The 25090-nt window shown below is 42.7% G+C and overlaps 1 protein-coding gene across 1 annotated transcript; it reads left to right on the top strand.

The window, feature by feature from the left end:
* Positions 1 to 11099: 11099 nt before the first annotated feature.
* On the top strand, positions 11100 to 22134 carry LOC308520436 (adhesion G protein-coupled receptor E2-like). Its single transcript, XM_081092991.1, has 10 exons — positions 11100 to 11175; positions 14582 to 14635; positions 14946 to 15068; positions 17258 to 17407; positions 19397 to 19456; positions 19817 to 19951; positions 20699 to 20815; positions 21069 to 21184; positions 21314 to 21388; positions 21781 to 22134. The coding sequence occupies exons 1-10, from the start codon at positions 11145 to 11147 to the stop codon at positions 22051 to 22053; spliced, it is 1134 nt and encodes a 377-aa protein (XP_080949117.1). The 5' UTR covers positions 11100 to 11144; the 3' UTR covers positions 22054 to 22134.
* Positions 22135 to 25090: the final 2956 nt, after the last annotated feature.

Genomic DNA, 25090 nt, shown 5'->3' with positions numbered 1-25090 from the left:
TGTGTTTCAAAGTTATGTAGAAGAAGATTTGTCTTTTACATGGTAAAGAAGAAAGTAGGCAAAAAATTTAGCAGAATCTTTGGAGGGGAAGCTTGAACAATAAGGGGAAATCATCAGAGATTTGGACAGAAAATTGGTTTTCTGTGGTCATCTAGTTCCCAAGTGAAACTGATGAGAGTAGCATATTGTACTTGTTTTGCGTGTGGTTGTTCAGGCTGGTGGGCAAGCAGAATTCAGGGACTTGGCCTGTATGAAAAGTGAAACCTGATTTAAGTATGGCCAAGACAAAGCAGAGGGTGAAAAATGGGCAATGTGAACACTTGATTACTTATTATTGTTTACAACTGTTCTGTGTCTTCTTTCACATTTTTTTTCTGTGTAAACTTATAGTTTTATGAAGTTCTGTAAAAAATGTCTTGGGACTTTCATTGTGATTGCATTTACTGTGTAGATTAATTTGGATGAAATAGCTTTCTTTTTTTATTAAATCTTTATTGTTCAGATTATTACATTTGTTCCTCTTTTTTTCCCCCCATGATTCCCCTCCACCCAGTTCCCTCCCACCCTCTACCCTCACTCCCCACCCACAGTCCTCTTTCATAGGTGCGCGATTTTTGTCCAGGCTCTTCCCCCATCCCCCACACCCCTTTCCCCCCCAAGAATAGTCAGTCCATTCCCTTTCTATGCCCCTGATTCTATTATAATCACCAGTTCATTCTGTTCATCAGATTATTTATTCACTTTATTTCTAGATTCACTTGTTGATAGATGTGTATTTGTTGCTCATAATTTGTATCTGTACCTTTTTCTTCTTCTTCCTCTTCTTAAAGGATACCTTTCAGCATTTCATATAATACTGGTTTGGTGGTAATGAACTCCTTTAGCATTTTCTTATCTGTGAAGCTCTTTATCTGACCTTCAATTCTGAATGATAGCTTTGCTGGATAAAGTAATCTTGGTTGTAGGTTGTATTCATCACTTTGAATATTTCTTGCCACTCCCTTCTGGCCTGCAAAGTTTCTGTTGAGAAATCAGCTGACAGTCGTATGGGAATTCCCTTGTAGGTAACTGAGTTTCTTTCTCTTGCTGCTTTTAAGATTCTCTCTTTGTCTTTTGCTCTTGGCATTTTAATTATGATGTGTCTTGGTGTGGTCCTCTTTGGATTCCTTTTGTTTGGGATTCTCTGTGCTTCCTGGACTTGGAAGTCTATTTCTTTCACCAGGTAGGGGAAGATCTCTGTCATTATTTCTTCAAATAGGTTTTCAATATCTTTCTCTCTCTCATCTTCTGGCACCCCTATAATTCGGATGTTGGTGCGCTTGAAGCTGCCCCAGAGGCTCCTTACACTATCTTCGTATTTTTGGATTCTTTTTTCATTTTGCTTTTCCGGTTGGGTGTTTTTTGCTTCTTCACATTTCAAATCTTTGACTTGATTCTTGCGCTCCTCTGGTCTGCTGTGGGGAGTCTGTATAATATTCTTTATTTCAGTCAGTGTATGCTTAATTTCTAGTTGGTTCTTTATCACAACATCGAGGGTCTCATTATATTTCTTGAGGATCTCACTATATTTATCGGCGGTCTCACCAGTCTTTTCGAGGGCCTAACTAAATTTATCGGTGGCTTCTAGACAGTTCTTGAAAGACCATAAAAGTGTGGTTTTGAACTCTATATCCTCCATTTCTGTCATTTTTGTCCTGTTTCTTTGTCTCCACATTTTTTATGCTTTCTTGGTGCACTCCCTTGTGGTCTTTGTGCACAGTCTTGTTGTAGTTAAGCCTTGATTGTTGTAGGTAATAGTGTGGGGGGGGTGGGAGATTTGACCTCCAGGCCAACTGGCTGTGAGAATCAGCTGTGTCTGCAGTGGGAGAGCTTCTGTTGTCTAGGGAGGTGCAAATCTAGCCTTTGCCTAAGGCTATCCCACAAATGCCTCTGTGCAAGGCTTGGGAAGGGCGGGTCCTAGGGGATCAACAGGGCGGGCGGAGCAAGCAGTTATGGCTGCTATCAGTCCTGTCCCCAGAGGCTCTGCCTCTCAGAGTTCCAGCAACCACTGAAAACCTCGGAGAGAAAGCTGCCCTCGAGTTCCGACCGATGCCAGACAGTCCTGCTTCTCCAATCCTAGTCTGGGTCCCCAGAGACTTGCCCGGAACTGGAGCTCAGAGCCTGAGACTCCCTCCCGATTGAAACAGACAACCGCGCCCTCAGCCGCCAGCCCACTCCGCATGCACCTCCGCACCTTTGTATTTTCCGCATTGCACCTCCTCTGAGTCTCAGTATGCTTTTCTCTTTCCTTCTAGTTGTGGAATTTCCCCTCAGGCAGCCTTCCTGTGGCTCTGGGTGATATCCGTTCCATCTTATAGTTGCATTTTTGAAGTGGTTGTGCAAGGCAGCAATCTCTGGTGTTTACCTATGCCACTATCTTGGTATCCTTTTGGGTCTTTATGTATCTTGATTGCAGTGGCAGTTATAGGAATCTACACATGTGATAAAATGTCACAGAACTGAGTCCCAGCAATAACACAGAGCAGGGTAATGATTAAAGAACCAGCACTGGGCAGGTGACCTCCCCAAAACAGTTTTAAGTGCAATAGAGAAAATAAACCCTTGCTACTGGATAGAGAAGCCGAATCGCCTCAGAGGCCAACCCAAAAACACTGCCACCCAGAGGCTGAGCCACAAACTGACTCTTTTTTTTTTAATATATTTTATTGTGTTTTTTTTTTTACAGAGAGGAAGGGAGAGGGATAGAGTTAGAAACATCGATGAGAGAGAAACATCGATTCAGCTGCCTCCTGCACACTCCCCACCGGGGATGTGCCCGCAACCAAGGTACATGCCCCTGACCGGAATCAAACCTGGGACCCTTCAGTCCGCAGGCTGACGCTCTATCCACTGAGCCAAACTGGTTAGGGCCAAACTGACTCTTAACTAAACACAAATACGGCCTGCTTTAAAATCAGGACTGTGGTTTACAACACAGAGGAACAGTGTATCGCAGGGAAATTCAACACTCTCCTGAATACCTGGCAAGATCAAGGCAAGCCAGACTGAAGAGTAGAAGAACTGAAGGACCTTCACTACTGCAATTTTTTATTCTTCTTTCACCTTTTAACTAAAAAACCAATTTTTTTTTCTTCTTCTTTTTCCATCACCTGATTTTACCCTTTTAGTTACTACATTTTTATTTTTAACCAGTATTATCACTGCTACCATTTTACCATTTTTAAAGTGCCATTTTATTTTCTCTTTATTTTATTTTGGGATTAGTGTTCTCCATTCTATTTTCATCATTCCGTTATCATCAAATTTCCCTTCCTCAATATTACCTCTATGCTAAAACCCTCTTCCTCACTTTTCCCCTTTTGTTGTCCTGTTTCTCTTACACTATTCCTGCTTTAGATTTTCCCAATTCCTTCTTTTTTCCCCCTGTCAAAATTTCACCCTACTTATATATCCTACTTCCACTCCACTGCTCTAAATCCTTATACACCTATCCCTTATCTTTCTTCACTATCCAAAATTTTTTTCTCTTCTTTTATCTTTCTATTGTTTTGTTGCTGTTTGCTTTATTGTTGAGTATAGTGTTTTGTGTGTGTGTGTGTGTGTGTGTGTGTGTGTGTGTGTGTGTGTGTGTTTAGGACTGGTGGTGAGGTTGTTTTGCTTTTATTTTTTTTCTGCTGGTTTTTCCCCGCCCTCCCAACCCCGTTATTTTTGTGCTTCTGTTTTCCCTTGCCTCTCTTGATATTATTGGTTATTTGTAGTTTGCATTCATCTCCAGGAATCCGTTGCTGGAATTTGTTGGGATTAGTGGCAGTTCTATCGGAGTTTTCTCCTCTTATAAATAGTCTCTTCCCCTCTTGTATGTCATTCTCTCTTTTTGCTTTTTTTTTTCTTTCTTTTTCCCTCTCCTTTTTCCCAATTTCATTTTTGCACTCCTTTTTTTCTTACTTTTCTTTTCCTTTTTCTCTTCTATCTTTTTCTCTTCTTTCTTCCTTATCCCCTAATCCTCTTAATTCGGGTGGTCACTTTTATTTGGGGTTATTAATATCATGAATATATTTGTGTTCAGTGACTGGTATGTTGTGCCTTGTTATGCTGTATTATGTGCCCATAAATCAACACAGCAGATCCAAGCAACAGCAGCCTCCTGATCACCACACCCTCTAAGGAACAGCAGCTGTACGTGAAGCCAGCCCCCAGCAGCCAGAAGAGCCACCAATGCTGTGAACAGCACCCACCAGAGGAGCTGCTGCCAACTGAAGAGCAACTGCTACTGCAACCACCTGAAGAGCAACCACAGCCCAAGGAGCCACTGCCACCCAGGGAGCAGCCACTGAATGACTCAATGACTAGATATGTCAGTGAGAACAAACATGGGTAGACAAAGAAACCCCCAAAGGAAAGAAAAGGAGGACTCACCAGAAAAGCAGCTAAGTGATACAGAGGCATGCAACATGACAGAAAAAGAATTCAGAATAAGGGTCCTAGAGTGCATAAACTGGATAGAGGAAAAAATAAACAACATATGCAAGAAGCAAGAAGAAACAGATGAAAAAATCAACTACCTATGCAAGAAGCAAGAAGAAACAGATGAAAAAATCAACAACTTAAGTAAGACCCAAGAAGAAATAAAGAGCGATATAGCTGCAAAAAAAAACAATGTTGAAAGTTTCAACAGTAGACTACAGGGAGCGGAGGACCGAATTAGTGAATTAGAAGACAAGGAAGCAAAACACCACCCAAACTGTACTGCAATTGGAGAAAAAAAATAAAAGACAGGAGGAGAGCCTAAGGGAGCTATGGGACAACATAAAATGAAACAACATATGAATAAAAGGGGTGGAAAACAACAGAAAGAGGAATGAGGATTAGAAAACCTATTTGAAGAAATAATATCAGAAAACTTCCCTGAGGTGGGGAAGAAAAAAGTCACACAAGCACAGAGAGTCCCAAACAAGGTGAATCCAAAAAGACCCACACCAAGACACATCATAATTACCATGGCAAATATTCAGGACAAAGAGAGAATCTTTTTTTAAAAATATATATATATTTTATTGATTTTTTACAGAGAGGAAGGGAGAGAGATAGAGTGTTAGAAACATCGATGAGAGAGAAACATCGATCAGCTGCCTACTGCACATCTCCTACTGGGGATGTGCTTGCAACCCAGGTACATGCCCTTGACTGGAATCGAACCTGGGACCCTTCAGTCCGCAAGCCGACGCTCTATACACTGAGCCAAACCGGTTTCGGCAACAAAGAGAGAATCTTAAAGGCTGCAAGAGAGAGACGGAAAGTTACATACAAGGGATCTCCCATTGGATTATCAAGTGATTTCCCAACAGAAACACATAAGGCCAGAAAAGAATAGACGGAAATTTTCAAAGTGATGCATAGCAAAGGACTGAATCCAAGAAACTCTATCCAGCAAGGCTATATCATTCAAAATGACGGGGAATTAAGAAGCTTCACAGGAAAAAAAGGCTAAGGGAGTTTATCACCACCAAGCCAGAAATGCAAGAAATGCTAAAGGGACTGGTGTAAAAAGAAGAAATAAAAATCTCAGAAAGAAAACAGCCACACACAAAAAAGAGAAATGGCTACAAACAAGTACCTTTCAATAATAACTTTAAAATAAACAGACTAAATGCTCCAACCAAAAGACATCGAGTGACTGAATGGATAAAAAAACATGACCCATACATTTGCTGTCTACAAGAGACCCACCTCAGAAGAAGGGACTCACACAGACTGAAAGTGAAGGGATGGAAAAATATCTTTCAGGCAAATGGAAAGGAAAAGAAAACTGGGGTAGCAATACTTATATCGGACAAAATAGACCTCAAAGTGAAGGCCATAACAAGAGATAAGGAAGGCCACTTCATAATACTAAAGGGATCAATACAACAAGAAGATATAACCCTGATAAACACATATGCACCCAATGCAGGAGCACCCAAATACATAAAAAAAACTTCTGGAAGATATCAAGGGAGAGATCGACAAAAATACAATCATAGTAGGGGACATTAATACACCACTGACATCACTGGATAAATCCTCTAGACAAACAATCAGCAAACAAACAGCAATTCTAAATGACTCACTAGATCAGATGGACTTAATTGACATCTTCAGAACACTTCACCCCAAGGCCAAAGAATATACATTCTACTCAAGTGCTCATAGGACATATTCAAAAATAGACCACATATTGGGTCACAAACAAAGTCTCCCCAAATTCAAGAAGATTGAAATCATACCAAGCATCATCTCAGACCACAATAGCATAACATTAGAAATAACCTACAATAAAAACAACCCAAAATACTCAAACACTTGGAAGCTGAATAGCAAGTTATTAAATATTGATTGGGTTACCAATCAGATAAAAGAGGAAATTAAAAACATCCTGGAAACTAATAACAATGAAAACACAACAATCCAAAACCTGTGGGATGCAATGAAAGCAGTCCTGAGAGGGAAGTTTATAGTTCTACAGGCTTATCTCAAAAAACAAGAAAAAATGGTAGTAAATCATCTAACTCTACAACTCAAAGAATTAGAAAGAGAGCAACAAGAAAACCCCAGAGTGAGCAGAAGGAAGGAGATACTAAAGATTAGAGCAGAAATAAATGACATAGAGACCCAAAAAAAAAAAAAAAAAACAGAAAATCAATGAAACCAATAGCTGGTTTTATGAAAGGATAAACAAGATTGATAAAACTCTAGCCAGGCTCACCAAGAGAGAGGACCCAAATAAACAAAATCAGAAACGATAGAGGCGAAATAACAACAGACCCCATAGAAATACAAATGATTGTTAAAAAATACTATGGACAACTCTATTCCAAAAAACTAGACAACCTAGAGGAAATGGACAAATTCCTAGAAAAATACAACATTCCAAAACTCAATCAGGAAGAATCTAAAAATCTCAATAGGCCAATAACTATGGAAGACAATGAAGCAGTCATCAAAAAGCTTCCAACAAACAAAAGCCCAGGACCAGACAGCTTCACAGGGGAGTTTTACCAAACATTCAAGGAAGAACTAAAACCTATCCTCCTCAGACTACTACAAAAAAATTCAAGAGGAAGGAACACTTCCAAGCTCATTCTATGAAGCCAGCATCACCCTAATACCAAAACCAGGGAAAGACAACACAATGAAAGAGAATTACAGGCCAATATCCCTCATGACCATAGTTGTCAAAATCCTCAACAAAATCTTAGCAAATCGGATCCAGCAGTACATCAGAAAGATCATACACCACGACCAAGTTGGATTTCTCCCAGGGATGCAAGGATGGTACAATATCCGCAAATCAACAAACATGATACATCACATAAACAAATTGAAAGAAAAAAACCACATGGTCATATCAATTGATGTAGAAAAAGCATTTGACAAAATCCAACACCCATTTTTGATAAAAACTCTCAGCAAGGCGGGAGTAGAAGGATCATAACGCAACATAATGAAAGCCATATATGACAGGCCCACAGCCAACATCATACTCAATGGACAAAAACTAACACCATTTCCCCTAAGAACAGGAACAAGACAGGGATGCCCACTCTCACCATTCCTGTTCAACATAGTACTGGAAATATTAGCCATTGCAATTAGAAAACAAGAAGAAATAAAAGGCATCCAAATTAGAAAAGAGGAAGTAAAACTGTCCTTATTTGCAGAGGACATGATATTATACATACAAAACCCTAGAGACTCCATCAAAAAACTACTAGACTTAATAAACAAATTTGGCAATGTAGCAGGATACAAAATTAACCCCAAGAAATCTGAGGCATTTCTATACACCAATAGTGAACTTTCAGAAAGGAGACTAAAAAAGAACAATCCCAGTTACCATCGCACCAAAAAAATTAAGCTACCTAGGAATAAACTTAACTACAGAGGTGAAAGACTTCTACTCAAAAAACTACAGGACGTTGAAAAAAGAGATAGAGGAAGACATAAACAGATGGAAGAACATACCGTGTTCATGGATTGGTAGAATCAACATTATCAAAATGTCCATACTACCCAAAGCAATCTATAAATTCAATGCACTTCCCATTAAAATACCAACGGCATACTTCACAGATCTAGAACGAACTCTCCAAAAATTCATCTGGAATAAAAAACGACCCCAAATAGCTGCAGTGATCTTGAGAAAGAAGAAAGTAGGTGGGATCTCAATACCAGATATCAAGCTGTATTACAAAGCCACTGTTCTCAAAACTGCCTGGTACTGGCACAAGAACAGACATATAGATCAATGGAATAGAATAGAGAGCCCAGAAATTGGCCCGAACCAATATGCTCAATTAATATTTGACAAAGGAGGCAAGAACATACAATGGAGTCAAAACAGTCTCTTCAATAAATGGTGTTGTGAAAATTGGACAGATACATGCAAGAAAATGAAACTAGACCACAAACTTACACCGTACACAAAAATAAACTCAAAATGGACAAAGGACTTAAATGTACGACAGGAAACCATAAAAATTCTAGAAGAATCCAAAGGCAACAAAATCTCAGACATATGCCGAAGCAATTTCTTCACTGATACAGCTCCTAGGGCACTTGAAACTAAAGAGAAAATGAACAAATGGGACTACATCAAAATAAAAAGCTTCTGCGCAGCAAAAGAAACCATCAACAAAACAATAAGAAAACCCACTGCGTGGGAAAACATATTTGCCAATGTCATATCTGATAATGGCCTAATCTCCAACATTTATAGGAAACTCATACAACTTAACAAAAGGAAGAAAAACAATCCAATCAAAAAATGGGCAAAGGATCTAAATAGACACCTTTCAAAAGAGGACATTCAGAAAGCCAAGAGACATATGAAAACATGCTCAAAGTCACTAATCATCTGAGAGATGCAAATCAAAACAACAATGAGGTACCATCTCACACCTGTCAGAATGGCTATCATCAACAAATCAACAAACAACAAGTGCTGGAGAGGATGTGGAGAAAAAGGAACACTCGTGCACTGCTGGTGGGAATGCAGACTGGTGTAGCCACTATGGAAGACAGTATGCAGTTTCCTCAATAAAACTAAAAATGGAACTCCCATTTGACCCTGTGATCCCTCTTCTAGGAATATATCCCAAGAAACCAGAAATTCCAATCAGAAAGGATATATGCACCCATATGTTCATAGCAGCACAATTCACCATAGCTAAGATCTGGAAACAGCCTAAGTGCCCATCAGTAGATAAATGGATTATAAAACAGTGGTACATCTACACAATGGAATACTATGCTGCTGTAAAAAAGAAGGAACTCTTACCATTTGCAACAGCATGGATGGAACTGGAGAGCATTATGCTAAGTGAAATAATCCAGTCAATGAAGGAAAAATACCACATGATCTCACTCATTCATGGATAATAAACACCGTTATAAACTTTTGAACAATAATAGATACGGAGGCAGAGCTGCCTCAAACAGACTGTCAAACTGCAGTGGGAAGGCCATGGAGGGTTGGGGGGCAGTAGGGAGGGGGGTAAGAGATCAACCGAAGGACTTGTATGCATGCATATAAGCATAACCAATGGACATAAGACACTGGGGGGTAGGGGAGGCCAGGGGATTGTCAAGGGCAGGGGGGAAAAAAAGGACACATATGTAATACCCTTTGTAATACTTTAAGGAATAAAAAAAAATAAAATAAACTTTAAAAAAAAGTCACAGAACTATACAATATACCAATCCCAATTTCTTGGCTTAAGTATATGACTACCATTACATAAAAGTGTCATCTTGCCAAGAACCTGGGTGAAGGGTACACAGAACCTCAGCATTGTTTCTCCAACTTCCTGTGAACCTATATGTATTTTAAAATAGCAACAAGACAGTAACTTTTGAAGGTCCCTTAAAAAATTACAATAAAATTACCATATAATCTAGCAGTTTAATCTCTGGGTATTTTTCTGAAGAAAATACGAACTCAAAAAGAAATATATATCCTAATGTTAATTGCAACATTATTTACAACAGCCAAGATATGGAAACAGTCTAATTGCCTATTTATGAATGAGAATATTTTTTTAATTTTTTTATTGATTAAGTAATTACATATGTGTCTTTATCCCCATGTTACCCCCCATCCACCCCACTCATGCCCTCACCCTCCTGTTGTCTGTGTCCATTGGTTAGGCCTATATGCTTGAATATAAGTCCTTTGGTTGATCTCTCCCCCTTACCTCTACCCTCCCCTACCTTCCGTCTGAGGTTTGACTGTCTGATTTCGCCATTAAAAAAAAGAATGAAGTGTTGCTATTAATGACAACATGGATGGAGATGGGGGTCACTATGCCTAGAAAAATAAATCAGACAGAGAAAGTCAAATATCATGTGATCTCACTTATATGTGAAATAAAAATAAAAAAATAGTTCATAGATACAGAGCACAGATTAGTTACTGCCAGAGTTGGGGGGGTGAATGGGGGTAATGGTTAAATGGAGTAAAAAGATATAAACTTCCAGTTACAAAATAAATAAGCCAGGGCATGTAATGTACAGCATTGTGACTATAGTCAATAATAAAGTATTGCATATTTAAAAGTTGCTAAAAAAGTAGAACTTAAAAGTTCTTATCACAAAAAAATTATAATTATACATGGTGATGAATGCTAACTAGACATTCTGGTGATCATTTCCCAGTGTATACAGTTATTGAATTATGATGTTGTACATCTAAATATAATGTAGGTTAATTATACCTCAATAAAATATCTATTAATAGATAATAAAGAGATAATTCTGTTCACTCTGACCTAAGGTCCTATAGGGGCAAAAAGACCACTAGAGTGATTTTTCATTTGGGGAGGTCTTTGAATGCACAGTATCACATTTTCCTCTGTAAAAACACTTAAAAATCACCCTCAAAGAGGCCTCTTGTACAGACTTAAAATACTGTGTAAATTTTTAAAAAGAAGAACTGGAGTTCCTGAGAAGTTAATTATTGGGCAGATTATGGGTAAGAAAAAATGCAAATCAATAGTTTCTTAAGTCACTTCCTCTAGGACACAATATATACTTCAAACAGAAAGGGTTTTTTTAACACACACAGACCGAGATCAGAAATCCTTAGTGGCTGGACTTGCATCTGCACCATGAGAAACAGATGTCTAAGAGTGCTGCCAGGTAGGTAAAATTATAACAATGACCATAGACAATCAAAGCTATCTGGGAACTCTCTACCCAGTGTGAAAATATTGTCTGTTTTTGCTTGATACCTGACTTGTTTTCCCAGTATCTCTATAAGGTACAAATGGAAGAAAATTTAAGGACATTAACTGATTTATATTAAATCTCAAAGGAGAAAGTTAGTGAAACTTATTCCTAGGGCATACTCAAGGACTTAACAGACATTTCCATTAACCACTAGTTTTAGTCCAGTTTCTTCAAAGAAGCAGAATCAATAGGAGGGAGGGAGGAAAGCAGAGAGGGAGAAAAGGAGGGAGAGAGGGAAGGAGAGAGGGGAGGAGAGAAGGAGAGAGGGCAGGAGGGAGAGAGAGAGAAAGGCAGAAAGGGGGGAGAGAAACGCATTATTATAAGGCATGAGCTCATGAGATTAGTGGAGGCTGGAAAGTTCAAAATCCACCAAGCAGGCCAGTGGGCTGAAAACCCAGGGAAGAATTGATGTTGCATCTGAAGTCCAAGTCTAAAGGCAGTTTAGGCACTAGCCAGTTTGGTTCAGTGGATAGAGCATCAGCCTTCAGACCAAAGGGTCCCGGTTTGATTTCGGTCAAGGGCACGTATCTTGGTTACAGGCTCCTCCCCGGCCTGGGCCATGGTCAGGGAGCATACAGGAGGCAACCAATCAATGTGTTTCTCTCTGTCTTTCCCTCTCTCTTCCGCTCTCGCTAAAAATAAAATAAAATTTAAAAAGGCAGTTTGGAAGCAGAATTCCCTCTTCCACAGAAGAAGAAGTCAGTCTTTTTTCTTTTAAGGTCTTTAACTGAATGGATGTGGCCCACCCAAATTATGGAGGGCAACCTGATTTACTCACAGTCTACTGACTTAAATGTTAATCTCATCTAAAATAGATTCAAAGTCATAGAAGCACAGAACAGACTGTCAACCCTAAGAGGGAAAGCAAGGGAGTGTGGGTGAGTGGGAAAAGATCAACTTATGATCTTGTATGCATATATGCATGACTCAGGAACACAGACAATAGGGTGGTAAAGGCTTGCGGTGGGGAGTAGGGGTAGGCTGGGAGAGGTCAATGGGGTAAAAGAGGGACATATGTAATACTTTCAACAATAAAGATTTTTTAAAAACACACATTCACAGCAACACCCTATGTAATAAAGAGGTAATATGCAAATTAACCTTCACACCCTCACAGGATGGCTGCCTACAACCAGGTCGGCAGGGTGGTTAGTGAGGGACTACCAAACGACTGAACAAGCAGTCTTCGTGGGATGACCAGGCCAGTGGTGGGGCCGTGAGGGGTGACCAAGGAGTCCGGCAGTTAGGGGCAACCAAGGAGGCTGGCAGGTGAGCGATTAGGAGCCAGCAGCCCAGGATTGTAAGAGGGATGTCCGACTGCTGGTTTAGGCCTGATTCCCAGCAGTCGGACATCCCCCAAGGGGTCCGGGATTGGAGAGGATGCAGGCTGAGCTGAGAGGACTTCCCCCCATCCCCAGCACGAATTTTGTGCACTGAGCCTCTAGTCTTTATATACTGTATATAAAAGCTTAAGCTACCAGAACGACCAGAATGACTGGTCACTATGACACGCACTGGCCACCAGGAGGCAGACACTCAATGCAGGAGCTGCCCCCTGGTGGTCAGTGTGCTCCCACAGCCAACCTCCCAAGGCTGGCCAACTTCCACCAATCTCTCCTCCTGGCTGGTAGGCCCTGATCACCTGATTGGGGCCAGCCTCCAGGCTGGGACTGGGAACCAGGGGTGGGTGGCAGTAGACACTGCCCCTTTCCCAGGGGGGCTGAGGGCCGGCTCCCTCCTCTGGGCCAGTGGCCAACCTCCCATGCCCTGTCCCTCCCCCCCAGCTGGCAGGCCCAAATCGACCTGCCACCCAACTGCCGCGGTAGCAGCAGTGAGGAAGGAGGAGGGAGGGAGGCGGGGAACCACAAGGTCACGGGACGCTGATGATGGCCGAATCAGCATCTGGTGTCCGTTCCTTCCGGGCCCAGCCTGGCAACCATTGCCTCCTCTCTGGCTTGGCCCCGATTGGCCCTGTTCGCTGGCCAGGCCTATGGACCCCACCTGTGTACAAATTCCGTGCACCGGGCCTCTAGTAAACTAATGTTGACTAGATGTCTGGGTACTGTAGTCTAACCAAATTGATACATAAGATTAACTAGCACATGTCATTTTTTTTTTCAGAAGGTTACATAATCAAACTATCTGAAAACTCTATTATGCTAAGAAATACATCATCTTTGTGTGTGTATCATGGCATGATTTAAAGGATAGTGAATTAGTAAAAATCAATATTAACGAGGTCAGCCAAAGTCTGGTTAGTCTTTATTTCCTTCAATGCTTAGGATAGCAACTGTTACCTAGTACGTTCAGTGTTTCCATTAGGTTTTCCCCATTGGTTGTAATTTGCTTCCTGGTTTTTATGAAACATAGCCACATTTTATCATTATCTGATTTGTGGTACATGGCGTTTTTAAAGAATGGACACATTTTAGAAACTTCTTGTAAAAGCCCACAGAGCTGAATTTGCATAGGGTTCACTGGCTCATATGCATGAAAGGATGGACTCTACATATGTGATCCAGTTATCGCCTGGAGGGTAGGTTTCATCCGTTTGCACCTGTAGTTGTTTTCAGACCACAAAGCCTGTTCAGTGACTTATTCCGTAGGGCCGAACTGGAAGAAAAAGGGCAAAGGCTGTGCCCTCAGAGCTCTGTCTGAGGGCCAGGAGCTCATGTGGAAGGAGCCAAAGAAGCCATGGGTGCTATACCTGGAGAGGCCACTTAGCCAGGAGATAGTGACTCTACCCTGCGGCTGCCTTCGTCCTCACTCCTCACCTCTCATTAGCCCCCATCTCTCCACTCCATGGTTCTTACCCCTGCTGACACTGTGAGCTAGGGCTCACACTTTGGAGTCTAATTCTAATACCCAGCTCCTTCTGTATACCCAGAAAATGTACATTTAACAAGGGAAATGATCCTGGAAGAGAAATCCTCAGATTTCTACAATTGCCAGAGAACAAGAAACTGGATCTGGGCAAAGGGATCTTGAAGATCTATCCCCTCCTCTGGGACAGGTTGGGGTTTCTAAGACGTGTCCCTATCAGCATCCGTCATGTATGTTCTGTGCCCTTACCTGTGGCACCTGAGGATCCATGAGGACTGTATCTGTTGGTGACTGATTTCTCAGGTTTTTCTGGGAGGTGGAGGGGAAAGATTGAGTCCTCAATTCCCAGTCAAGTACACGAAGAACCTGCTGGAAGGCCATGGGCTGCAGGGTAAGAACCACTTCCAAAGGAAGCAATGGCCATGCAGCCAGGTTTTGAAATTGGAGATTGACTCTCTTTTCTTTGTCTTCTCTTCATGTTTTTCTGTCCCAGAACTGTCAGTGCTGCTGTTGTTGCCATTGGTTTCTGCAGCCCAGAAGGATAGGGGTAAGTCTGCCCACACAGATGCCCATTAGTGATATTAAGCTGGGGGTGCAGGCTATGGTCTGGGTCCTCTCACCAGTTGGGAGGGAAGAAGGCTTATTCTGCAAGTGAGGCTCAGAGATGGTCTTCTGGAGATAAGAAAAGCTGTTTTACCTCCCTAAATGCCCAGATTTTTTTGTCTATTCCTCTTCCAATAGCAGCCATCCCTCCCTTATCTCCCCTCCTCTAGTCTTGAACTCACAGTTGTCCATGGCTTTATTCATTCCTTGAGCCTTCTGACCATGGCCTCCATCCTCACTGTTCCACCCCACAGCCTGTATTCGATGGTGCCCTCCGAACCCTCCATGTGTCAATGCCCGCTCCTGTCACTGCGCACCAGGATTCAGTGCTGCATCAAGTAGTGTCTTCACCAGTGGCCACTTGAAGAGTTGCAATGGTACAGAGGTTTTGGGGAAAGGGGTGGAGGGACATAAAGAGATTATTGGGGTAGATTGTGGTGCATCCAGAGCAGCACAAGCATTTTGTCAAGGATTAGAGAGAGGAGACAGGGCAGGGTAGTATGAGGGAAGTGGGCAGTTAGGTTTTTATAATTAGTAGGAAGGGTGTTTAGAGCTTACACAATGGATCTGGGCTGTGTGGGTTCTAACTCTAGCTTTGCCACTAAGTGGCTCTCTGACCTTCAGGAAATTATTTCTCCTCTCCCTCAGTTTTCTGGTCTGTATATTGGGGATAATTATTGTACCTACCCTACATGGATGGTGTAAGACTTCATAGTTACCAGCATGAAAAAAAATTTTAAGATGAGTGCAGAGAAATTGTCAACAAATGTGAGCTATTACCATTGTTACTGCTGTTACTGTAATTATTATTTTCATTAGAGGCCTGGTACACGAAATTCTTGCACTGGGGGTGGGGGGGATGTCCCTCCGCCCAGCCTTCACCCTCTCCAATCTGGGACCCCTCGGGGGATGTCCAACTGCCAGTTTAGGCCCGATCCCTGTGGACATCCCTCTCACAATCCGGGACTGCTGGCTCCCAGCTGCTTGCCTGCCTGCCTGCCTGTTGCCCCCTAACCACTCCCCTGCCAGCCTGATCAATGCCTAAATGTTCCCCTGATTGCCCCCAACTCCCTCCCCTGCAGGTCTGGTCACCCCCAACTGCCCTCCCCTGCAGGCCTGGGGACTTATGGGTGATTATTTTTGTCATTATTTGATTTTCTTTGTTTTCTCAGTACCCAAATGTTATTTAATATTTGTGGAAAGGTAAATTTTATCAGGAAAAGAAAAAGATGTTGTTGTCACTAGTACCCAGCCCATCCATGACACTAGTGGTATCCCTAACAGTTTCTTTGTGCATTTACATGTGTGTGTCTCATGGGAAATTGTAGACTGGGTAGACATGGAGAGAAGATGCTACTAAGGGACCTGGATCCCAGCTCCCTTCTTGAGAGCACTTTTCAGGTTGAGGAATTTCCCACTATCATGTATTTCCATTCCACACCTTATTCCCACTTTTCCTCAACTCTACTCCACCCCATGTCATCACACTTGATGGCAGGTCTCCAGCCATCACTATCATCTGAAAAGAAAAGACCCATTGCCCAGGTGGGGGCTAAACATGAATCCCACAGATGTGGGTCCCTTCCAGTTCCTCTCCTGTTCTTGTCTGACTCCACAGCCTAGGCCTTAAAAGGGAAATTCATGAATTTAGAAAAGAAACTCTGACCTGGGAGGAGACTTAATTGCCTCATCATGATCCCAATGAGTCCTTTCAAGCCCTAAAGTCTTTGGTCCCTTGATTGGAATGTACAGGGTCAAACTTTCTGACCCTACATTTTTATTCATTTGGTTATTTATTAAGTTGCTGTTCTTACCCAGTGGTGTCTAGCCACTGCTCGATAGATCCCTGAGCTACTCAAACGAGACCTGGCTCACGGGCATCTTTCTCTCAGGTTTAGAGAACATGGAGGGATAAGATGCCAGAGAACACCCCCATGACAGCTGTGAGCACCTCCATGCTGCTTCTTCCCCTACTGCCTCTGATGACAGGGGATCTTACCCAGGATGGAGATAAGAAGACTTATCAAGGAGGGTGGGGTGTACTTGGCCCACTGTGATTAAAGAGAAGTGGAAGCTGTCAATGACAGGGGCTGACACCTGGTTCTATCTCCAGGTGTGTGATGAGTGCCACGTCACCCTGTACAGTCCCCATCCATGACTCCCTCCACAACCTCAGCATTGAGGATGGCCATCAAATCCACTGTCACCCTAACTGGAGGCCACCCCCAAGTCTCAATGATGCAAATAGAATCACAAAGGAGGGTTTGGAGCCTGAATCAGTGTCTCCATCTACCTCTCAAGGCCTGAAGAGAGGGATGCAGACCTCCTTTCAACCCCATCATGACACAGCAGAGTGTCTGAATGCAGGTGCCTCAGAAAGTAAAGTTGGGCAGAGGAGTCAGTAGGCACTGGAGCAGCCGATTCTGCCCAGCTCCATCCTGGAGTGCAACCCTAGACCTGTGTTCTGTCCAGCCCCCATGACAGGGTCAGACTGGAGGGCAGGGTCTCTGCCCAATGAGAACATTTGTGCCTTTGAGAGGTGACATTTTGTCCTATTGTGTTCCAGACATCAAGGATTGTGGACCAAACTCAATAGTGTCCTGTGGAGTATATTTAGACTGCCAAGACTTCATGGAGTCCTACTGCCATTGCGGCCAAGGCTACAGGCCTGCTTCTGAGGCAATGTTCGGCATTGATCCTGATAAACCCTGTGATTGTAAGAAAAATCCCATGTCTTCCACCTTCTCATTCTTTAGGTTTGGAATTCTCAATCCTTTCTCTAGCTCATCAGATTGTAGCTTGGGCACTAACCAGGTCTCCCACCCTCTCAGAACCCCAAGGCTCTGAATGCCCCCACTAAGTGCCACTTATGCAATTTTGGAACATCCTCTTACTACTTGGCATCTTAATTTCATAAAACAAAGAAAGGGGTGGAATTCAAGATACTTCAAGAGCTCACAGAGTACTGCATTCCAGTGCAATATCCATCCTTTTCTTCTTCATCAGTAATTGCCAGGATGAGATCTTCCCTCACTAGAGTCTACATAGGTTTGGTCACCTAGGAGCAATTTCATATCCCTCAGGCCTTGAAGAACCCTGCTCAGACATGTGAGAAGAGTCAAGGGTTGGTCCATGTGGCCCAGCTGGCCCTACCCTGGCCAACAACCACACCTGGTGAAACCCCTACTTGCACCCTGACCCCACTTCTCAGCCTCTCAGCCACATCTATTTTCCCAAGCAAGGCTCCACCCTGATCCAATCCAATAAGTTCAGTTCATGGGCCTGTGGGCAACTCAGATGAATAGCACCCAGGAGGATGTTGTGTTGGATGTGGGCAGGGTGACATAGACCACCCCACACATACTCAGAAAGTTGGATAAATGGAAGAGGCTCCTATCTGGATAAGATTGAAAGAGAGGATGTAATTGGACACCATTGCCTCAGGCCTGACCCTCTCTGGTAGAGGTCAACTCAAGCCACATGGGGGCCCAAACCACTGGGGCAGAGATGATAGAGGGTGAGTCCCCACCTCAATAAGACCTATAGGTCTGTGTCCCTGGTGGAGACCAAGAAACCAGATAACAGAAATAGCTGCCACCCCTCATCCATCAGCATCTGCTCCCTTCTTCAGCCACCCAGCCCTTACCTACTGCTGGCCTTACTCAGAAGTGAATTCTCACTATTTCCTGTCAGTTCAGGGGATGCCTTTGTGGGGATCATAAGAGGCACCCTCACCACCCCAAGCCTGCATGGCTGGACATCAACCCCCATTGTCTACCATGGTCTGGCATCCACTGTCTGGGTGGCTCTTGCTTGTCTGGCATCATCTTCATTCTCCTCACCCCTTCCTCCAAGCCCCTTGAGGAGTCAGGTTCATGGGTGGGTCTTGAGCCAGCTTGAGTCTCAGAGTTAGCATGGAAGGGAGAAATCTGTCCTGCCAGCAAGGAGAATTAAGGCAGAGAGCAGCTGTCCTGGAGGAGGCAGGACAAAGGCCATCAATGGGAGCCAAGCTGGGTACTGCTCAGGGAACACATTTCTCCTGCATTTGGCTCCCAGGAAGGCCCACCCTGGCCTTTGTCCAAATCCTCAGGCTGGGACACAGGTAATCATGATGTCCCCACCTGGGAGCCGCCCCACCTGGGAGCTGCCAGGGAAGCAAGTGCACAGGGGCTAAAAGACAGGGAGAACTCAGGACACTTACTAGTACATCCACATCTGGACAACAGAGCATTGAAGCCACAACATTCACCTATAGGATGCCCCCATGTGAATAAGAACTGGCAGCTACTCACTAGGAGGAGAGAGTGGGGCCTTTTCAAAGCAGATTTCTGCCATTGCCAAAGAACAAAGAATGTGGACATGGGAAAAGGCAAGCCAGCCTGACTACTTTCTCCTTTAAGATATACTCTCCATTGGAAAAGGCTGGAGTTTCTAAGATGTGTCCCTGTCATCAGCTGTTGTATGTTCTGTCCCCTTACCTGTAGCACCTGAGGTTCCCCGACTCTCAGTGACTGACTCCTTGGGGAGTCCCAGGAAATGGAGGGGAAAGACAGAGTCCTTGATTTCAAGTATAGAAACCTCAAAGAAGCTGCCAGAAAGCTGTGGGCTGCAGGGCCAGAGCCACCTCCCAGGTGGAGTGGCCATGTGGACAGGGGTTGAAATTAGAGCTCCACTTTCCTATCTTGATCATCTCTCTGTCTTTCAGTATCAGGACTCTATTTGCAGCTCTTTTCCACATTGGATGCTGCAGAAGAAACCGTTAAAGGTGAGTCTGCCCAGCCAGGGCAATTAGTGGCATAAGCTGGGTAGTGCTTGCTGGGGTCCAGGTCCTCTCATTAACAAGGAGAGAAGGAGGCTTACTCTGAAGAGGCCCAGAGAGGGTCTTCTGAAAATAAGAGAAGCTATTACTTCCTCCCTAAATGTCCAGAATTTTCTGAGCTCTGCTAAGTCCAGTATCAGCCATAACTCCCTCTCCCCCACTCTGGCATCCACTATCTGGGTGGCTCTTGCTTGTCTGGCATCATCTTCATTCTCCTCACCCCCTCCTACAAGCCCTTGGATCCCCAGCTGATAGCTGACTTCTTCCATTTCATGGGCCTTCTCACCATGCTCTCCATACCCACAGCCTCTACCCCGGAAGACTGTGCTTGGTGGTGTCCTCGGAACTCTAAATGTGTCAATGCCACTGCCTGTCGCTGTGCTCACGGATTCAATTCTTCATCTGGAGAGATCCTTACTAGCCGCTTCAAGAGATGTGATGGTACAGGGGCTTGGAGTGGGCATACAGAGATTGTTGGGGGAGCTTATAGGGCATCCAGAACCCTCACCACTGAGAGCAGCACAGAAGCATTTTGTCAAGGATGAGAGAGAGGAGCTAGGGCAGGGCGCTAAGAGGGAGGTGGGCAATCAGGTTTCCGTGATTAGTCTATCAGATCCACTACCCATTCTTAAATTCGATGGTGTAGTTTTGTGTGTTTTGTCTAGTGAATTAAAAGAGTTCTCTATATAGTATTTTGGATGTTAACTGTTTGTAAGATACATGATTTGCAAACATTTTCTCCCAAATTGTAGGTTGCCTTTTAATTTTTTTATAATTATAAAGGCAGTGCTTATTAAAATATATTTCATTTTCAAAATGTAATAGTCTATAGACATTATATATATATATATATGTGTGTGTGTGTGTGTGTGTGTGTGTGTGTGTGTGTGTGTGTGTGTACCTATAAATATATAATCTGTTCCTGCCCATGAGATTTGAGGTCATTTGGCCCACTTTCTCAGGCATAAAAAGCAACAACAAAAATATTAAAAAGCTGTCCTGGACACCCACCCTCTCCAAACCTCAAGGCTGAGAACCCTCCTCAGAGTGTCACTTCTGGACGTTTGGAACCCTCACCCCCACCCACCTGATATCTTATTTTTGAGAAAGTGATGACATTTAAGTTGCTTCAGGAACTCACAGTGTTTTGTGTTCCAATGCAATATCTGTCTTCTTTGTCATCACCAGTGACTTCCAGAACGAGTACTTCTCCCACCAGAGCCCCTGTGATCACAAACATTCCAGATAGACTCTCGGACCTCCCAGACAATGATGGATTCAGGGGTCCTGTCCAGAAACATGGGGGTAAGAAGATTCAAGCGTGGGTCCGTCTTCCCTAGCCAGCCCTGTCTCTGACCAACAACCCTGGCACCCTGACCACAATTCTCAGCTACTCAGCCTCCATCAATTTTCCTACACGAGGGACCTCCCTAATCCTCCCAAAAATTTCAGTTCAGTCAACTCAGAATATCCCAACACATACACACACACACACACACACACACACACACACATACACTCACATACACCTAATGAATTGCCCTTCTGTCTGCACCAGGGATCCCCTCCGGCACCGGCACCGGCTCCAGCACCGGCACCGGCACAAGCACTGGCACCGGCACCGGCACTGGCACTGGCACCGGGACTGCACACCCTGGAATCAACAACAGCAAGGTGAGTGACTCCCACAGGGACAGAGGCAGGAAATACCTCCGTGCCACCTGCAGCACCCACCTATTTTCTCCAAGTTTCCCCATCTACCTGTGAGGCTCTCTGACCATCACATCTCCCTTCTCCTCAAAGGTCTCCAGTTTGTTACAAAAATTTGATGATTTCGACAGAGACTTCAAGTCAGCCTCAGAACCGGACAAGATCCAGGTAAGGACAGCACCTGGGGGAGGCACGTGGAGGCATCCCATAGAGGACTGGGGAAGCCTTGGTTTGGGAAGAGACACAATGCTGCCCTGCTCTGAGTCCCCACTTCTCAGAGGGCGGGTGGGGAAAGCAGACATGCAGGTACTTGTACTCACTGTTAGATCCTCACACGCTGACTAACACCTTTCTTGCTGTTCCTGCCCAGTCAGTTTACGTCACCCTTGGCATTCAGGAACAGGACTGACCTCTAAATGGCTGGGTTGCAGGGACAATCCGGTACCACCTTTATCCCCAAATACACAGCATCTAGAATCCGTTTACTGGAGCTGAGTGGGCAAAGTCTTCCTGTAGCCCCTCTAGTGCATGGGCCAATGACTCTGTGTCCACACCCCCAGGACCTCATACAGGGGGTGGATGACCTGCTGAAGAACCCTGGGGACCTGGAGACCTTGTCCCACTCAGAGCAGAACTCTGTGGCCACTACCCTGCTCCACAAAATGGAACATGTCGTCTTCAAAAAGCTGAGCAAGGCCCCACCCAATGGGTCACTGACCTTTAATGCACCTGGAGGCTCAGGTAAGTACCTGGGTCTGCCCCCAGGCTCAGCTCTGCCCATTCTGCACCTCATTCCTCTCCCAACCTCACTGGAGCTGAGGGACCACTCATAAATTAAATGGGGGGATAAGGACACATATGTAATATCTTAATCAATAAAGAAATTTAAAAATAAAAAATTAATGTAAAAGCTTAAAAAGAAATGAATAAATTTTAATAAATCAGACAGACAAATACTGAATGCTATCACTTATATGTAGAATCTAAAAAACAAACTCATAGATACAGAGAAGAGATTGGTAGTTGCCAAAGGCAGGGGGTGAAGGGTGGTTGAAATGGGTGAAGGGAGTCAAAAGGTACAAACTTCTACTTATAATATAAATAAGTCATGGGGACATACACTGAGTGGCCAGATTATTATGACCGGCCAGATAATTATGACCATCCCATTAGTACAAAGTAGTGAATTAGTTATGCAAATAATAATAATAATAAAACCTTGAGAGTATTTGCTTAGGAAGTTTTCAATATTCAGTATTTTTGGAAGTGTCAATGAAGTATTGATGGGGTGGTCATAATAATCTGGCCGGTCATAATAAGAACCATACTGGTTCTTTCTTTTTAGTGTAAACATAAATTTTATTCATTTATTTATTACTTTTTTAACTTTTCAATTACAGTGGACATTTAATATTTTTATTAGTTTAGGTGTACAGCATAGCGGTTAGATACATATAATTTATGAAGTGATCCCCTAAGAAGTCTAGTACACACCAGGAACCATATATATAATTATAAAATATTATTGACTATATTGTCTATGCTGTACTTTACATTCCCATGATTATTTTGTATCTATCACTTTACTATTATACATACATAGATATATATATACATATATATATATATATAGTATATTGATTGATTTCAGAAGAAAAGGAGAGGAAGAGAGAGAGAAACATCAATGGTGAGAGAGAATCATTGCTCAGCTGCCTCCTGCACACCCCACACTGCCCCAACCCGGGTATATGCCCTGACCGGGAATCGAACCGTGAACTCCTGGTTCATAGGTCAACATTCAACCACTGAGCCACTGCAGCTGGGCCCTTATTACTTTTTTATCCTGGAATCTATTTTGTCTGATATAAGCATTGGCTACGTCTGCTTTTCTGTGGATGCCATTTGCTTAGAGAATCATTTTCCATCCTTTCACTTGGAGTTTATTTTTGTCTTTGCAAATTAGATGTGTCTCCTGAAGGCAGCATATGATTGGATTTTTTAATATATTTTTATTGATTTCACAGAAAAAGGGAAGGGGAGAGAGAGATAGAAACATCAGTGATGAAAATCATTGACTGGCTGCCTCCTGCACGCCCCTTACTGGGGATTCAGCTGGCAACACAGGCATGTGCCCTTGACAAGAATTGAACCTGAGACCTTTCAGTCCTCAGACTGACACTCTATCCACTGAGCCAAACCAGCTGGGGCTATGGTTGGTTTTTTTAAATATTATTTTATTTTTTCCATCATCATTTATCCCTCCTATGCCCTCTTCCACTTCTACCCACCCCACCCCCCACAGTCATCACACTGTCAGCCATGCTCATGAGTTCTCTTTTTTTTTCTTTTTTGCTCAATCCCTCCAACCCTCCTAACATTTCCACCACAACTATCTGCCTGCCCTCTATTAGTCTCTGTTTTGCTTAATAGTTCAGTTTGATTATTAAATTCTACATCTGAGTGAAATCATATGGTTCTTTTTTTTCTCTGACTGGTTTGTTTCACTTAGCATAATGTTCTCCAGGTCCATCCATGCTGTTGCAAAAGGTAAAATTTTTTTCCTTTTTATGATAGAGTAGTATTTCATTCTGTAAATGTACCACAGCTTTTTTCCTCAGTCATCTACTGATGGAACTGCTTACAAATCTTGGCTATTGTAAAAAAATGCTGCACTGAATATGGGGGTGCATATATTCTTTCAAATTAGCATTTCAGTTTCTTCAGATAAATTTCTAGAAGTGGAATTGCTGGGTTATAAAGCAGTTCCACTTTTAATGTTTTGAGGTAACTGGATTTTGTTTTTGATCCAATCTGCCACTCTGTACCTTTTTATTGGTGAATTCACTTCATGTACATTTAGGGTGATTCTTGGTGTATGAGGACTTCCTATAGCCATTTTATCTTTTGTTTTCTGGTAGCTCTGTGCCTCCACTGTTTGTTTTTTCCTTGTGTTTCTGTCTGTTGTTTTTGTTTGGTGGTATTTCATAATTTTTCCCTCTGTTTCCTCTTTCTTCTAAGTTATGTGTCTCAGTTTTGGGTTTTTATATGTAGTTGCCATTAAGTTTACATAAAAGAAATGTTCATATATACAGCAGTCTTTTCTCTTTTTTTAAATGCATCTAATCTCCTGTCACTAATTTTTGACAGTTTTAATACAATGTGCTTTGGAAAAGGCCTTTTTGAATTGAGATAATTAGGTGTTCTGTTTGCTTAATTCTCTCAATCGTTTTCCAATAGGTGGTGCTGAATCACAAGTTTTTTCGTTCTCCTGAATTGCTCTGGTTTTTCAGATCTCTGAGGGGAAGCCTTTGTAATTTTCTGAGTACAGGTGTTTTACCTCCTTAGTTAAATTTATTCCTACTCATATTTTTATGCAATTTAAATGGGATTGATTTCTTGGTTTCCCTTTCTAGCAGTTCATTACTGGTATGTAAAAATGCAACTGAATTCTCATTATTAATTTTGCATCCTGCTATTTTACTGAATTTATTTATTAGTTCTAGTAGGGTTTTGATCAGATTTTTAGGGTTCTTTCTACGTAGTATAATGCCATCTACAAATAATAACAGTTTTACTTTTTTGCAGTTTGGGTGCTTTTTATTTCTTTTTATTCCCTGATTGCTGTGGCTAAGACTTCCAATACTACGTTGGGTAAAATGTGGTGAAAGTGTGCATCCTTGTCTGGTTTCTGATCTTCAGGAAAGTACTTTTATCCTTTATCCACTGAGTATAATGATAACTGTGAGCTTGTCATATGTGGCCTTTATTAAGTAGAGGTACGTTCCCTCTATTCTCACTTTGCTGAGAATTTTAATCATATATGGATGCTGGATTTTGTCAAATGCTTTTTTTTTAATCTATGGATATGAT

This window comes from Myotis nattereri (genome assembly GCF_964212035.1).
Source record: "Myotis nattereri genome assembly, chromosome: 5".
In the NCBI taxonomy this organism is placed as follows: Eukaryota; Metazoa; Chordata; class Mammalia; order Chiroptera; family Vespertilionidae; genus Myotis; species Myotis nattereri.
The sequence above is the reverse complement of the archived record's forward strand: the minus strand, read 5'-3'. Positions and strand labels throughout refer to the sequence as shown.

Bases quoted from the DNA above. Each gene is read 5' to 3' on its own strand.
- LOC308520436 (XM_081092991.1), top strand. From the start codon at position 11,145: ATGAGAAACAGATGTCTAAGAGTGCTGCCAG. The intron at 11,176-14,581 runs GTAGGTAAAATT...TTTCTGTCCCAG, and splicing joins ATGTCTAAGAGTGCTGCCAG to AACTGTCAGTGCTGCTGTTG. The intron at 19,952-20,698 runs GTACAGGGGCTT...TGTCATCACCAG, and splicing joins CCGCTTCAAGAGATGTGATG to TGACTTCCAGAACGAGTACT.